Source organism: Plectropomus leopardus, chromosome 7 (assembly GCF_026936395.1).
Source record: "Plectropomus leopardus strain MGB_pleo_1.0 chromosome 7, ASM2693639v1, whole genome shotgun sequence".
Taxonomy (NCBI): Eukaryota; Metazoa; Chordata; class Actinopteri; order Perciformes; family Serranidae; genus Plectropomus; species Plectropomus leopardus.
Genome location: NC_142182.1, coordinates 37,059,086 through 37,073,491, shown reverse-complemented (window position 1 = coordinate 37,073,491; position 14,406 = coordinate 37,059,086). Strand labels below are relative to the sequence as shown.

General features: G+C 39.5%; 2 protein-coding genes across 2 annotated transcripts in view; both read right to left on the bottom strand.

Annotated features, from left to right (window-relative positions):
* Window positions 1–335: 335 nt before the first annotated feature.
* Window positions 336–8,386, bottom strand: gins3 (GINS complex subunit 3). Its single transcript, XM_042496546.2, has 3 exons — window positions 8,072–8,386; window positions 6,662–6,895; window positions 336–1,821 (listed from the first exon to the last, which is right to left on the bottom strand). The coding sequence occupies exons 1-3, from the start codon at window positions 8,240–8,242 to the stop codon at window positions 1,591–1,593; spliced, it is 636 nt and encodes a 211-aa protein (XP_042352480.1). The 5' UTR covers window positions 8,243–8,386; the 3' UTR covers window positions 336–1,590.
* Window positions 8,387–12,202: 3,816 nt separating this feature from the next.
* Window positions 12,203–14,406, bottom strand: part of znrf1 (zinc and ring finger 1) — a 75,660-nt gene continuing 73,456 nt past the window's right edge. Inside the window, exon 5 of the mRNA XM_042496875.2 lies at window positions 12,203–13,948. The gene's annotated coding sequence lies outside the window, so the exon portion shown is untranslated. The remainder of the gene's footprint in view (window positions 13,949–14,406) is intronic.

Here is a 14,406-nt window from a genome sequence, read left to right as displayed (position 1 = left end):
ATTGGCTCGATTTCCTTCAAAAACACAGGAAGAGGTTGACAAGACACTTAACAAGAAATGGCTTAAGAATAGCACTAAATTAGAAAGAACAAAATTTGACAAAAAAGGTAAAACAAAATATATAATTTTTGCTTGTACTTTGTGTGGGTCCAGCACCTTTCTCAAAGTTTTATTGATGTGCGCATTTTCTACCCTTTCGTAAAAAATAAAACAGTAATAGAAAGTGGCCTCAAAAAAGTGCTATTTTTGTCCTTTTTTGCAACATAATTTTATATATGTAATTAAGAGGTATCTTGAACATAGTTTTCTAGACATTTCCCCCCAGTTTTAATATCTACCCCCACCCCAAAATTTCCATTTCGCTCATTATGTTTTTCCTGTTTTTGAGAAAAACAATTCCACAGGTTTCACAGTTTTTAATGCCATTGAAAAGTGTCTGAATGCAGCAAAAGAGAACTGATGTTTATCCAGAAGTTCAAGGCTCAATGGAGCTTTGGTAACTTTAATAAAGGATAACATTTATTGCTGTTTACCACCTGAGCCATCTTTGGTCTCATCTAAATGCCCCCTCTGATCCGATGTAGGCATTATGGGAAAAGAGGGTGAACTGGAACAAGGCTTCCTGGCAGGTCTCCATGTAAGGTGATATTTGGGCTAAATGTTGTCATATAATGGTGGCTTGCAGCCTGATCTGTGTTTGTAGACAGTAGAAGCAGGTATTAGAACATCATGTTTATTACAGACATAATTTCGTAACTTTTTGTCACGTCTTCTCTTTGCATATAACACCACATACTATTGTCATACAAGCCTTTTTATTTATGTTTTTTTTTTGTTTTTGTTTTTTTTTTTACAAAGGTGTAACGCTTTCACGGTCCTGCTATTGTGAATGCTTGCTCACCGGAACATTTCTTTAGAAGAGAGTTGTCCTTTTTTCCATTTACTGCTCTATTTTCGAACATATTATAGTATCACATCATAATCTTGCCTCACAATCAAATGAACACTCATTTACAGATTTACATAAGCTCACTGTCTCCTGGAATGAGGTCAAAACTTGTCCTACCAGTTCATTGGTCAGTCATGTTCCCAGTGACTCTGCCTCCATGAGGGAGGGGAGGTCTATCCACCCACACCAGCAGCATGCCCTACATCACATGTGACTAACCATCTCTTATTAGGAAAGTTATACCTGAGGCCAGGGAGAAAGGAAAGGGAATATTTCTAGTTTAGACTCATCCACTTTGTTTAGAGCATGAGCAGAACAGACAGCTAATCTACGGCCTGTTTACTCGGTTGTTTTGCTTGGAAACCGTCAGCTCAGGAGTGTTTCCAGCAGCTGAGAGAAAGACTCAGACCGTTATTAAATGCATTCAAATGTTGTTGTCTCAATAATCCAGTCAGTGTGGTGGGTGACTCTCACTGATCATTCTAACACACATTTTACAGGCATTTTGTGGCTGGCAGGTGGTAACTGCAGATCCTCCTCTCTCTGTACAACAGTACGGCATTTAGGAGGAGGGTCTGTCATGCGTTGCAGAACTGACTGACATGTGAGCAGTGTCTGTTTGGTTTAGGTGCGGGCTGCAGTCAGGGCTGGACATCAGTGATCTTCCTCTTGCGGTAGTTGAGCACCAGGCTGGAGGCGGTGAGTTGAGAGGCCTGGCCCTTCTCCCAGCTCTGGAAGCCGTTGAGGCCGCTCTGTCCTGATGTGAACAGAGCCTTCTCCAGACAGTCAAGACGCTCCACCAGCACAGATGTGTCCTCATTGTAGGCGTTCTGGGAAGAGTCCATGTTCCTTCTGAAGCGGCCGATGAATGTCTGGAGGAAGGACAACGTCAACAGTTTGCCACCAGTTGGATGAGAAGACAAAGACAGCATAATGTAGGGGTACAGGTGGGAGTATTTCAAACCAGGTCTTTTACATCAAAGCATGCTGAAAGCATTTTAATCGGTGACCTAGTTTATGAACCAGCAGTTGCCTTTGATGTAAAAAAAAATTGTTAAACCTCAGATATGTAGAATTACATGTTACCTGCCTTTAGGCTAAACCATCTTCAAAATTAAGGAAAAAAAAATCTTAGAAATACTGAAACATCGAATAGTGTGTCCAGAGCTAGCTCCTCTGCCTCCAACATCTTACTGCTGCTATATTGTCTTTAAACCAGCCATAAAATGGAAATCATAGCTTCTACCTTGCCGTTTATACTTTCTCCTGTACAAGGTACAAGGAAGATTTATTGTCATTTTTCTTAAGCGTGATTTGAGAATAAATTAAACTAAAGTTAATCCTAAATCCTGCTACATCTTTTTGGCGTTCAAGGTTGAAGTTGAGGAGTCTCACAGTCTGGGGAAAGAAGCTGCTCTGTAGTCTGGAGGTGCTACAGTGGATACTTCTGTATCTTTTTCCAGATGGCAGCAGGGTGAGCAGACTGCGGCTGGGCTGTCTGCTGTCTTTCAGTGTCTTCTGGGCTCTGTGCAGACACCTCACTTCATCGAGGTCACTGATGCTCTGTAAATTTGATCAGTGATGTTCTGGGCAGTTTAAATCACACACTGTAGAGCCTTCCTGTCCTAGGCTATGCACAAACCATGCCACTTGGTGATGCTTCCAGTCAGTATGCTTTCTATTGCTCCTCTGAAGAAGTTTACGTGAATCTTGCTCTGAAATTTAGCTTCCTAAGTTTCCGTAGAAAGTTGAGCCTTTTCTGTGCTTTTTTAACGTGAGTGATAATGTGTGATGACCACAATAGGTTCTCAGTTTTAGTAATTCCAAGGAAACTATAGCTGTTCACCTGCTCCACCTCAGCTCCACTGATGTAGACAGGGGTATGTGTCTTTGCCTCCTTCTTTCTAGAATCACCAGCTCCTTGGTTTTACTGACATTGAGCAATAGGTTTCTCTCTGTGCACCACTCTGCAAGGCTGTTGATTACCTCGGTATGAACTCTCACCGCTGTTAATAATATGGCAGGTGATGGTGCTGTCGCTGTCTGCATACTTCACAATCGTTCTCCTGATGTCTGGGAGTGCAGTCATGGTTGTACAGTTTGAACAGAAGGGGGCTGAGCACACAGCCCTGGGGGGCTCCGGTGTTGAGTACTAACGTAGAGGAGATGTGAGTGCCAATCGAACTCTCTGTAAGTCCAGTATCCAGTTGCAGAGTGTTGTACTGAAGCCCAGAGTGTTAAGTTTTCCAATCAACTTCATGGGAGAGATTGTGTTGAATGCTGAGCTAAAGTAAAAAACAGCATCCTGATGTAGCTGTTCTTATTCTCCAGGTGAGTGAAGTATTAGTTAGCAGAGCACCTGGCTTATATTTTAGAGAGTCTCCATAGAAATGTAGTTATGCATTATTTGTATTAAACAGTTAGAGCACCAGAAGTTGTACGCATCTTCATAACAAGCTCTGTTTCACTCATCTGTTTAACCCTTTTAAACCTAGGCAAATTGACTTGGTTTCTTTTAAAGACATTGGAAGAAGGCTTTTTTTTTTAACCTAGCTTAAAAATATATTTTTCAAAATTTAGTCATTTGTCAACATTTTAAAAAATTTTTGTGACAAGTTGCTTGTTGTTTTTTTCCTTTTTTTTAATTTTTTTTTTTTAAAGAAATCAAACCAATTTGCTCAGGGTCAAAAGGTTAAATACTGGTCAAAGGTGTCTGAGTGCAGTACAAGAAAAATGTGGTGGTTATAAACAACAAGAATGGAATTTTTTTCCACATAAAATATGTGAAAGCCTTGGGGTGTGTTGGGCCATGGAGAGGTCTTATAGTGTTCTGTCTGTGTCTGTCAGACAGTGAGATTAGAGATAATCTGCCTGGTAACAGCTGCATCAGACAGCCTGCAGTCTGACATGTTTTCTGATCTGACTGCTCCCCCTAGTTGTAATGTATTAAATAACACTGGCTACACTTTTGAATCTGCTTTTATTTGTGTGTTGATCTACCAAATGTAGCAAAGCATCGGGGCTGTTCAATCTGACTTTACATCCATGGAGAAATAAAAATAAATAAATAAATAAACTCTTTGAATATTACCAGCTTATAAAGTCTTTATCACAGGTCAACAGTAACACCTGAAGTCGCTCTCCACCGTTTCAAAGTGTAATAGTTAAAGGTCATTAATAGAACACCCTTACTGTCACAATCACAAAACACAACCGCAATTAGTATTTAGGGGCAGAAATGGCAGAAATGGAACATAATGTGTTCTTTAGTGTATGATTACCTGAAAGAATTTATGAGTTTTTGGTACCTTAGAATTATCCGTGTTTTCTGATTTGCGGTTCTGTTTTCTGATTTGCGGTTCTGTTTTCTGATTTGCGGTTGTGTTTTCTGATTTGCGGTTGTGTTTTCTGATTTGCTGCTATGTTTTCTGATTTGCTGCTGTGTTTTCTGATTTGCTGCTGTGTTTTCTGATTTGTGGTTGTGTTTTCTGATTTGTGGATGTGTTTTCTGATTTGCTGCTGTGTTTTCTGATTTGCAGTTGTGTTTTCTGATTTGCTGCTGTGTTTTCTGATTTGCGGTTGTGTTTTCTTATTTGCTGTTGTGTTTTCTGATTTGCTGCTGTGTTTTCTGATTTGCGGTTGTGTTTTGTGATTAAAGTATTACATAGATATGAAGAAGGCCCTCACATAAAACTAGACTGTCTCTAAAGTAGAAAGATGCAAATACTTTTGAAATTGGTGCTAGATGATCAGAGATAACAGAGAAAATGATGCTTTTATACAAGGGAGAGAAATCCTACAACTACCAGAATGCTACACACCTGATCAGACCAACAGAGTGCCCCACAGATGATGTTATTCTGTTGGCTTCGCCCTGGTTCCCTCATCAAAAAGCCTCTAGGATTTTTCCTTTGAAATTTTGGATCATTGTCGAAAATTAGTGGTAAACAAACATATTTTGTGCAGTAAGACAATCTCCACCTCTGGTTCCATCGTCTCAAAGTTAACAGTTTTTTTTATGTGTTTTTTGTTAGCTGTCTGAAATCAGGTCTGTGGGTAGAAGCTGAAGAGATGACCATGTTTTGGTCTACAACATAAAATGTCAGTAAACACTTCTATTTCTCTTGAAGAATGTGGTTGCTAACAAGCAGCTAAATGAGACTACAGAACCTTTTCACGCTGAACCCCACCGAACACGGCTTAACAACCTCGTAATGGTGGCAGAGCAACTGTAGTGTAGTAAATTTGAGCATCATAAACATTTGTTTACCACAGAGCTTAATTACTGCAATGATACAAAATCCAATAGAAAAATCCCATAGGCATTTTAACAAGAGAACCAGGGCAACTCTAAGGCACTCTGTAGTGGGCCAGAAATCTAACACCACAAACTGAAATTCTCTGACATTAGGACTTACACCTGCAGCAAACATCTGCAAAAACATAAAAAGTAACAAATCTTAGTGTGCCCTCACTTTCTGAGTAGCCTCGGTGACTTTTGTTTGATGCAGCCGTCATCACTTTCTATTTCAAACATTTTGGGTGTAACAAAACCTTTTTATAAAAATTGAAAGTTGAATGAGAAGATTGATCCCTGTTTCATACCTGAACCTTAAAAATGAGGCAACAGCCAGCAGCCAGTTAGCTTAACTTAGCTTCATGGCTGGAATCAGGGGAACTAACTAGCCTAGCTCTGTCCAGAGGTAACAAATTTCACCAAGCAGCAGCTCTAAAGCTCTCATTTGACATGCTGTATCTTGCTTGTTTAGTCCGCACGAAAACCAAAGAGTAAAAATGTATACTGAGTATTTTGAACTTTTTTGTGGGAAAATCATATCAGCTATCTTTTGCAGAGCTCCGGACTGTGACTATTAAGTCGCATTTTGCGACAAAGGAACACCAGTGTGATTGGCAAAATACTTTTAATATCTGAACTGGAGAGCTGTTAGTTTGTTTCCAGCTTACAGAGAATAAATCATCAGATTTAATGCTGCTGCGGTAGCAGTCTAACTTAATGAGTGGTGGTGGCGGTAATGTGAGCAGGTGAAGCGTTTGTATCTACAGAGCTCCGATCGCAACTATTTAGTCACATTTTGTAACTATGGAGCACCAGAGCAACTTGCAAATCTTTGCAATCCCTGAACTGTAGAGCTGTTTATTTGTTACCAGCTCGCAGTGAATGAATCCCCATACTGCCATCACAGTTTAACTTTCAGCTAACATCAGACTATTAACCAAAAGCTTCAAGTCCACAGCAAAAACAGCAACACTTCCAGCCCTAGAGAAGCCTGTTCCTTCAAAATAAAAGCACCACAGGTTCTGCTTTGATTTATTTAATCATTACAATACTTAATTCAACTTTACTATAACATTACTTTTTAAACTATTTACTTTATTCAATATTATAACAGTATTTTATTAAACTTTATTATAACAGTAGCTTATCAAACATTGTTATGGCAGTAGCTACTTTATTTGTAACTGTAGTTCATATAATAATTTTGTATTTTAGCAGTTTACATTAGAGGAGATTTCAAAATATCGAGATATATGTTGTGTATCACGATACAGCTTGAAAATATTGTGATATTATTTAACAACCATATCACCCAGTCCTAATGCTGATATCAGCAATGAGTTTTGACAGTCAGTATTAGCACTCTTTGGTGCTTTCTTATGTTAGATGAACTCTTGTGTGTTAATGTAGCTCACCTGCAGCAGCGTCTGTGCGATCTCTGGGTTCTCTGGGCTGTCAAAGTGCAGCATCTGGGATCCCAGGCCGTAGTAGTAGGGCCCCATCTTGTGCAAGTCCACCACGTTGGGGTCAGCGTTGAACACAGTCCTCCAGCCCTCTCTGTACACTTTGGGAAGCTCGACTGTTAACACTCTTCTCTTCTTCTCGTACAGCCCCTTGGCCAGCCACAGAGGAAGTTCCATCTTCGTACCCTGAGATAAAAGAAATGGACTTTAGTCAGGGTCTATATTGCAGGCATATGTGTCAGTGCAGACATAGGTTTACCTGACCTGATCCACTGTATCTAGTTTTAAGCATTTAAATAAATTTAAATGCATTTAAACTGAAATTTATCACAGCAGACATTTAGTACTAGGAAAAGCACAGCTATTAAACAAACTGCTATGATGAGTAAGCCAACATGCACTATTGACAATGTGAAGTTGTTGTCATGTTGATTTTTTTTTAACGGGGGCACAATGTTGTGAGGTATGCATTCTGTTGCCTGTAGCTGTAACAATGGTCAAGCAATCTTATTTGGATAAACTAATCATGATACACAACAAGGATCCATATTACACAGTGTGAAACACCATCACATGATCAAATATTGTGGACTATTGGTGCTTCCACAAAATGTTAACACAGTGAGACTTTTGATAAATATTCATCAGTATTCATGGATTTAGTTGAAGGTAAATAACAACACAGCTGGTACAGTATGGTTAGGTCAAACCATTGCATCACTTTACCATAGTGCAGCCTTTGAAACCACACAATAACCTTTACAATATACCGATATCCAAAATCTAAGATGATATCTTGTGTGTATCACAATATCGCTATAATATTGATATATTGCCTGGCCCTAGTATATAAAAATGTATTTAAGGGCATATATATATATATATATATATATAATTTTCTTCTTTAGGTAGCGTTTCATTGCCATTAAATTGGGTGGTAACCTTCCTCATCTTTTGCTTGATACTGGGATTCACTTTGGCGATCCAATAACAGAACAAAGACATTTCATTTTACTAAAATATTTATATTTCACTGCTGGGTTCTGACTAACTTATTAGTATACTATATGACAGTGACACTCGACTTACTACCCGTGGGCCAAATCTGGCTTCCAATAGGGTGCCAGGTTGCCAACCAAATCATTTTCTAATTCACAAAAAAAAAAAAAAAAAATCACACTGGGAATTGTTTTTGTACTTTTGGTATACATAAGAGTGCATAAAACAGCATGCCAGTGGAGGATCCCCCACACCCCTGACAGAGGTCCTGGCTGGTGTCAGAGTGAACTGTAAAAAATATTACATGAGGTTTGGCGTAAATTGAATCACTATCACGACATTTTCTGCCGTAAGTTGACCAACCTCTGGGATGTCCTGCGTGTCCCCGGACTTCTCCAGAAAGCCCAGCCGGGGGAAGCGGCACTCTGTCCGGATGGGAAGTCTCTCATGGGACAGCAGAATATCGTCGAGAGACAGGAAATTCTCCTCCATCCCCACCCCAGGCTGTACAGGCAGGTAGGACTGTGTTTCCATTTTGTGTCTGAATGAGGCCAAAAGATGAACTATACCGAATAAGTCGAATGAAACACTAAGCAGATTCCTCCTGTTTCTTTTTCCCGTGTTTACAACGCTTCCTGCTTACTGTTCCGGCGCCAAAACCTACTAACCAATCAGAGCGCTGCTGTAAGATCTAGACCAGAGCAGTCGAATAAATGTGGGTCGAGTCCACAGGCACTAATAATCGAATCGGTCAAAAAAAGTTTTATGCAATAGATCCATGTTTTTATGGCCGTTGACATTACCATTACCACCACTCATGGGATATTGATATTTTCAGTTCCGCAGCACAAACTGTGTACAGTGGCCAGTGGATTTTCCCTGTATTTGGACCTCAACCATGGCAATAACAATCATGGCAATAACAACCATGGCAATAAATGTGAATATCTTTTCTTGTCCATTCATATATATTTAGATTTGCTGCACTTCTTTTCTACCGCGGCTACTTTTGCACTTCCACCTTTTCATTCTTGCTCATTCTCTTCTTAGAAGCTTCAGCACATGGCAGCCCCTTGTCTCTTCTGATTAGACTCATTCTCTTTGGACATTGTGCTGACCCCTGCAGCACAATGTCCAAAGAGAATTGTGCTGCAATTCACTCAAAAACATCTGTTACTCATGCTTTTGTAAAGTTTTTTTTTTAACTGATGTATATTCTTAAGGTTGCTGTTGTTTGTTTGTTTGTTTGTTTGTTTGTTTGTTTGTCTGTTTTAAGTTTTGAAATTAGTTTAGTTTAGATCTTTATTTTGAACATGCAAAATACATGTAAGAAAATCAACACCAGAATAGCCATCATATTCAGTAAAGAACATAAGTATTTAATGTCCAAAAAGTAGTAGCAGAAAGTAGGCCTAAATACTTATCAAATCCTACCCCTTTAAAATGAATAAATAAATTAAAGTGAAAAACTTTTTTAAAACATTTTGAAACAGCAATATTCTCCATTTCTTCTCCACATCTACACATCGCTCAAATCAAACAAAAAATTAAATTCTACTGAAACACACACACACACACACACACACACACACACACACACACACACACACACAAAACCAACAACAAACAAAAAAAGAAAACACGTCAATATTAATAAACAACAACAAAAGATACTATCAAAAGTGGCCTTCCAATCTGCGTACCCTGCCTGACTGTGCCAGCTCCCCTCTCTGTTCTACCATCTCTTATCTCTTCAGTATGTCGTTCTTAAAATGTGTTATAATTTATTGAATTATCTACATGTTTTTAATTCCATTAACTACAGCTGTTCCATAAATTTAGCTATATTTTTTTGTGTTAGTCCTACATACAATTTCCTCTCAAATCATGTAAACTTTCTTTAATTAGAAACAACTTTTGGAAACTAGGTAGTGGTTGGTCTTTTTACCCTATACATGATTTAAACTGTACACTGTTAAACTGTGGAATCAACCAGATATTTAAAATTGATGGTTCTTAATTATATTTTCTTATTTTTAATAATAATAATTTTTAATATATATTTTTTAATAATAAATAAATATTTTGTAAATAAAAATAGGCAGCCTGTACTGTTTTGCAATCTGTTCCAAAAGTGAAATGATTGAATAATCTAAATTTACCTTTTTTATTAAAATAAATTAGTAAATAATTACAAATTTGAAAAAATCAGGTGCTATTATATATTCAGCCATTAGAGGTCAGAACATTACCACTACAAAGTTACAGCTCCCCACTCTCCTGTTCTGAGAATGTACACTAATACTAATACTAATACTAATACTAATACTAATACTAATTATTATTATTAGGCTACTATTATTATTATTAGTAGTAGTAGTAGTAGTAGTAGAAGTACTAGTAGTAGAATTTCACCCCCAAAACCTCAAAAAGTAAAATAATTCATGAAATAAGAGAAGGTAAATGAGAGGAGTCCATGTGAAATGAGGGTAGTGTGTTGTCGCAGCTGTGTGTGTGTGAGCCGCAGGCAGGCGGCGCAGCAGGGCTACTGTCTGCTGTAGCAGCAGTCTGACTGGCTTATTAGCTATGTTCATTCTGTAAACAGACTAAAGCACGTCATTTCCCACAGAGATCATCCTCCTCCATTAGCTGCAGGCCATGAAACACAGGGAACATTGTGTCACACAAACAGGCAGTGGTTAGCACTTACCATTCTTATTTGGCTTCTTAAGGCCCACTGTTATGCAGCATGGTGTTGATCCTCACACCACTCTGTCTGAAACCCTCTGTGTGTCATGGCCTTAACTAGGACTCAGCACTGACTGGAACACTTGATTTGAAGTGGTGCTCAGTGGCATCATAACCACAGAATGAACACGAGATGAAGAAAAATGACAAATAAATCTACCTTGTACCATGTACCTTTGTGGGATTTAATACTACAATTTCATAGCACACTGAGACTGGACTAAAGCTGGACATGATGGCTGCAAAAAGCAGCTGTTTCACGAAATATGAAATCAATCAATGTGTTGCTGGTGAATTAACAACATATGCTCATGCTAATGTTTAAGGACTGCAAAGCGATGACAAAGACAAAGATTTCCAAGATAATTTTGACTTTTTAAGAGTCACTCTTTGATGTTACCAGAGAACTTCATTTCTGATCAGTGTCTGAATTCATGTCCATGGGACATTTCTTTCTCTAAAAACAAATGCATTTCCACAAGCCAAATGTAAGTCACCTTATTGATGCTTATTGTTTTCTGAATGTAATGGTAGTCTTACTGAGCACTCAAAGCGCTTTAACACTACAGTTAACCATTCACACACACATTCACACACTGGTGGCTGAGGCTAGCATACAAGGTGCCACCTGCTAAGCTGCAACCTTGACCACATAATCCAACACATCCCATGTCACCACATAGTGCTGCTTTGCAGTGGACTTCCACGTCTAAATATTCTAACACTGCATATGCTTATAATAAGGCAACAAAGCACATGGCAACGAACGCACACGCTGACACGGATGGTTAAAACATTTCAGTGCAAAGTTATACCTCAAGACCTAAAGTGACTGATAGATTTAACGATCAAAACAAAGTGTAGATGGCCACCAACCATCTGTCTTCACACACTCATGGTTCAGTCCATAACCGTTGTCACATCCATGTTACCATGGCCTACATCAAATATGATTGGCAGAAAGAAGATAATGTGAGAGGTGATGCATGAACACAAATGTAGGAGCCAGGAAATTAGTTAAAATGAGACATTAAAGGTTAAAGGTAAAAGTTTAAATTGGGCCTGGCAGAAATCTGATCAATCACGGGGCATGTTAGAGCTCATTTTTACACTCAGCATCTTTTTTTAGATGAAATCACTAACTGTGAAGTCATGCTTAACTTCCAGTTGCAAGACCAAAGTAATCTTGCACTTCTTCTCCTTTGCAATGGTGGCAAAGGATCATGGGTATTGTATAGAGCCATCCACCATATTAATACATACTGTGATTGCACCTGTCTATCTATATATCTGTCTATCTATCTGTCCATCCATTGGATATTTAGGAGTTTAATCTTGTAATATTGTGACTATTTTCATATATATTTGTGTGTTATGTTGTAATATTATGACATTTGTCCTCATAATTTTACAACTTTTTTCTTGAAATTGCAACTTTATTCCTGTAATATTATAACTTTATTCTCAAAAAAAAGTCATCATTTGTTTCTTTTGTAGCATAACCCCAATCCTCCATTGTACAAACTAACTTCTGGAGTGTGTTAAATGTTTCTGACTGTTCCGAATGAGAGATGACTCAGGGGTGGATTAATCATTCGACTTACCTGTAACGCCATGTCCTATTAATATACAACTATGATACACATGATGTATGTGTTATAGCTGATGTTTGATGGGAAACGCAGCGCTCATCACTTTTTGTGTTTGTATCTGGCTCACAGAAGGAGAGTGAATAAAAATAGAGTCTGTCATCTAGCACAATTTATTCCACCATTTGTTTACAGTAGCTTTGTTAATGCAGTTTGTTTGTATGTTGGTTTATAGAAGTCTTCATACATCAGCTCTTGGCATTCTGAAGAGTGGGTAACACCTCACATGATAGGGATATTAAACAAATATTGTTAAATATGAACAAATGAATAAATAAGCCCCATCCAGTGGATCCGCAGTGGGATTACAGAGTCCTTTGTTGGGTCTGAGTGGCTCGTATCTCCAGTCGCAGTCAGCCAGACCTACTCTAGCAGAAACACAATGTGGGGAACTGACAGTAGCATAGACCAACAGGCGCCTTTGGAATCACACACTCAAACACACATGCACAAACAGAGACACACACGCCGTCACTCTCGAGAAAATGACTAATCGTGGTCACATGAAAAATCTGGCAGATCGGAAAAAAAAGAACCAAGAGAGGTTAGGTGTGTCATTTACAATATGTCATGTCGCTTCTCTTGAGCTGTAAACATCAGCAAAGTAAAGGGAGGACTGCCAGTCGCACACACAGGGAACATGGACATTTACACTGTAAACATTTCAATACACAGACACACACACACACACACACACACACACACACACACACACAGCACTGTCCCAGTCAGCCCTCGACACTGACCTTTCACGCTGCCTCTCTCTCTCTCACACACACATTAGGCTTCAGCAAAAAGCTATGTTGTCACATTTCCAAGCTCTCTCTCTCTCACACACATGCACGCACGCGCACACACACACACACACACACACACACATAGTGTACATACACATACCATGTGAAGCCTGACACTGGAGCATCCAGACACATGTTACACAGTAGGAGCGTAAACACTGCTGGCCCTCTCCTCCCTCCCAACCAGAACCGAGCATGCTTACACTGCTCCTCTCCACTTCTAGTCCACCTTAAGACCCCCCACCCCCATCATGTACATACAAAACCCGCTGACATCCCAGTTTGTTCTTGCCTGCTCAGGTGTGCACAAACCAAATCTAAGAAGCATTTTGGGGACTTTAGATTTGATTCCTATGAGTCAAATTGGCGAGGAAGGGCACAGAACGATGAGAAAGAAGCACACTGGTACCCAGTCTATCATGAAGGGACATCACATCGAGCTGGAGTCCTTTTGTGAGAGACGAGAGGCCTGCCGATTAACATCAAAGTCTGATCTCAAAGCCAGCTTCAGCAATCCTCCAGTTGTTGGTTTCCTCCCCCTCATTGTCTTCCTTCTGGCTTGTATGGTTTCCCTGGTCTTGGCTCATGCCCCATCCTCGCTCTGCTTCCTCTCCTCTCCCCAGTTAAGGCCATGGAAGGGCTGGACCTAATGACTAACAGGCCTGGATCCAGACACAAGATGGAGGGCTAGCTGCTGGAGGCCTGCGAGGACCAGAGCATCTCTGGGAGGTGACAGGCCGCTGACTTGGAGGAGGAGTTGAGGCTGATGAAGCCCTTTAAGGGACTCTGTTAGCATGGAGAGGGGAGGGAAGGAGGGGGGGGGGTTAAGCAGTCTCATCAGCAGATGTCAGATGGAAGTCTCGGGAGGGTCCCTTTAATGTACGATGGTTTGTCAGACACGGTTTTTGGGTTCAGTTCACAAGGAATAATTATCTTGGTAAGGATGATGGACTCTGACAGGATGAGCATGTGTTAATTGCTTTCATTGTTTCATCAGATTTGGTTGCGTCTGTGTCCAGATATCCATGGCAGGACCACGAGATGTCCTGGAGACAAAGAGGAGAGGAAGGAACACACAGGTGGACACACAGAGAGTGGGGAAAATGATGCAGGACTTTTAGTTATATGGTTTATCAAACAACATATTAGTAGATGAGAAACATTCTGAGGGGCTTAGACGACAATCATTTAATAATGATACTTTTATTGCCAAATCAAGTCTGAATGTTTCTTGACTCCCAGCAACCCTTTTTCCAACATTTAGGACAGGAAACAGTGGGCCTCATACAGCAACATTCTCTTAAATTTCCCTAAGATTGTCGCTTAATTTTCTGGTAGGAGAAAATATAAAAGAAGTGAACTCCAGATGCAAAGTTTTAAATAAATTTCATAAATCAAAATAATAAAAATAATGAAAAGGAAAAGCAACAAGTCCTCATACCTACAGTACATATGAGAAGCTGGAAAAATGATGACATGATTATAACAATAGTTGCCAGTTGAT

Bases quoted from the DNA above. Each gene is read 5' to 3' on its own strand.
- gins3 (XM_042496546.2), bottom strand. From the start codon at position 8,242: ATGGAAACACAGTCCTACCTGCCTGTACAGCCTGGGGTGGGGATGGAG. The intron at 6,896-8,071 runs GTTGGTCAACTT...CTTTTATCTCAG, and splicing joins ACACGCAGGACATCCCAGAG to GGTACGAAGATGGAACTTCC. The intron at 1,822-6,661 runs GTGAGCTACATT...TCCTTCCTCCAG, and splicing joins TCGCACAGACGCTGCTGCAG to ACATTCATCGGCCGCTTCAG.